General features: G+C 51.8%; 1 protein-coding gene across 1 annotated transcript; it reads right to left on the reverse strand.

Annotated features, from left to right (window-relative positions):
• Nucleotides 1-401: 401 nt before the first annotated feature.
• On the reverse strand, nt 402-2,183 carry LOC306815358 (olfactory receptor 14J1-like; the record flags this gene model as incomplete). The annotated part of the gene is made up of 2 exons (XM_079331934.1): nt 2,126-2,183; nt 402-1,357 (listed from the first exon to the last, which is right to left on the reverse strand). Exon 2 carries the CDS (start codon nt 1,332-1,334, stop codon nt 402-404), a length of 933 nt encoding a protein of 310 aa, XP_079188060.1. The 5' UTR covers nt 1,335-1,357; nt 2,126-2,183.
• Nucleotides 2,184-2,397: the final 214 nt, after the last annotated feature.

Here is a 2,397-nt window from a genome sequence, read left to right on the forward strand (position 1 = left end):
GAGTGTGGAAGTGAAGGAAGGGGAGGTTATGGAGCAGAAGCCCTGGGGGTGCCTGGCAGTGAGGAGCACTGTGGTTCCCTTTTCACCCCAGCTCTGCACAGAGGCACCAACCCTGCAGCTCCAGAGAAGCCAAGGAGGAAAGATGTCAGGCAAACACAGCAATACCAAATTATTTATTTTGTGTAAGCACATATGTAGTACAATTCCAGGATTATATACTCTATGGTTCACACTAGGAATGCAAATACTGAATTAAAAATGGTAAAGATAAAGATTTTCTTGTGAAAAAATACTAAAATGCGTCGTACCAGTGCCAGCAAAAAAAACCCCAAACAAAACCACAGGACATAGAGTGGGGATTAATGAGTAATATTATAAAAGCGATACAGGAGAATGAGAGTTTATTTTTTCTGAGAAGCATTCATGATGATTTTCCTCAAGCCATCCTTGAGCTCCTGGTTCCTCAGGCTGTAGATGAGGGGGTTCAGGGCTGGAGGCACCACTGAGTACAGAACTGAGAGTGATAGATCCAGGGATGGGGAGGAGATGGAGGGGGGCTTAAGATAGGAAAATGTGTCAGTGCTGACAAACAGGGAGACCATGGCCAGGTGAGGGAGGCAGGTGGAAAAGGCTTTGTGCCGTCCCTGCTCAGAAGGGATCCTCAGCACAGCCCTGAAGATCTGCACATAGGAGAAAACAATGAACACAAAACAACCAAATACTAAACAGCCAGAAACAGCAAGAAGCCCAAGTTCCCTGAAGTGGGAGTGTGCGCAGGAGAGCTTGAGAATGTGGGGGATTTCACAGAAGAACTGGCCCAGAGCATTGCCCTGGCACAGGGGCAGGGAAAATGTATTGACTGTGTGCAGCAGTGAATAGAGAAAGGCACTGGCCCAGGCAGCTGCTGCCATGTGGGCACAAGCTCTGCTGCCCAGGAGGGTCCCGTAGTGCAGGGGTTTGCAGATGGACACGTAGCGGTCGTAGCACATGATGGTCAGGAGAAAATACTCTGCTGAAATGAAAAACACAAAGAAAAAGACCTGAGCAGCACATCCTGAGTAGGAGATGTTCCTGGTGTCCCAGAGGGAATTGTGCATGGCTTTGGGCACAGTGGTGCAGATGCAGCCCAGGTCAGTGAGGGCCAGGTTGAGCAGGAAGAAGAACATGGGGGTGTGCAGGTGGTGGCCGCAGGCTACGGCGCTGATGATGAGGCCGTTGGCCAGGAGGGCAGCCAGGGAGATGCCCAGGAAGAGGCAGAAGTGCAGGAGCTGCAGCTGCCGCGTGTCTGCCAGTGCCAGCAGGAGGAAGTGGCTGATGGAGCTGCTGTTGGACATTTGCAGTGTCTTGGAATGGGGATCTGTAAAAAAGTAATCATGGAATAGTTCTATTTTGAGAGGAATTTATATATCCCAGCACAACTTGGTGGCACTTTCCCCCCACTGCCTGCCCAGGGCTCTGCTGCCTGGAGCTGTCCCTGCCAGCAGCTGATTCCCTGTGCCCAGGGCTGAGCCCTGCCAGTGCTGCCAGATCCCAACCCAGCCCTGGGGGCTCAGCTCTGCCCTGCAGATCTCTCTCAGCACAGGGCACTGCCCAGGGCCAGCTCTGCCTTTGAAGGCTCTGATGGCAATGTCACAGCAACCCTGAGGAGTCTGGAAAAGCAGCACTGATGCTGCAATGCCTGGTTTACTGCGATCTGAGGTAATATATATTTTCTCCAAACTAAACTCAGAGATTAATATCATTGCACAATTTTCTATTCAGGCAGCTCAGAGCAGTAGATTAAAAAAGGGGATTTTTCCTTTTTATATAACCCCTGCCATGCTCTACTCCCTGTAAAATCACCTTGGAAGTGTTCTGGAGTTATATGTCAAGGTGGGAGAAGTCCTGACCATTGCAGGTTCTCACCACACAAAAACAATTCCAATCCATAGTGGCTCTATCCTTCCACCCAGACCTTGTTCCCCAGTGTTGTGGGCAGCTCCCAGGGCTGCGTGAGAGCTGTCCCTGGCAGGCAGCAGAGTCCCTGCCACAGCACAGTGCCCTGGGCTGCAGCACCCTGCTCCGCAGGAGAGCCCTGGGCACCCATTGCTGCTCTACACAGGAGAGAATCAGAGAATGTACTCACAGAGTCTGTAGGCATTGGGATGTTCCAGCTTTAGATCTCTCCAGGAGCTGCAGCTGCATTGTCCTGCAGCCAGAGGGTCCCTGTGTCAAAGGCTGGGAGTGATTCTGCCCCAGTCACTTGTGAGCATCTTCCAAGCCCTGACTGATTGAAGCTCTCTGTGCCTCTATGCTGTGCCTGGGGTGGCTGCAGGCAGTGCTCTCAGCCCTCCTGGGCTGGGAGAGGAGCTGCTCCTCAGCAGGAATGTCTTTTTGAAGGTCTTCTTGGTTGCAGGA

This window comes from Erithacus rubecula, assembly GCF_903797595.1.
Source record: "Erithacus rubecula genome assembly, contig: scaffold_422_arrow_ctg1, whole genome shotgun sequence".
NCBI classification, from domain to species: Eukaryota; Metazoa; Chordata; class Aves; order Passeriformes; family Muscicapidae; genus Erithacus; species Erithacus rubecula.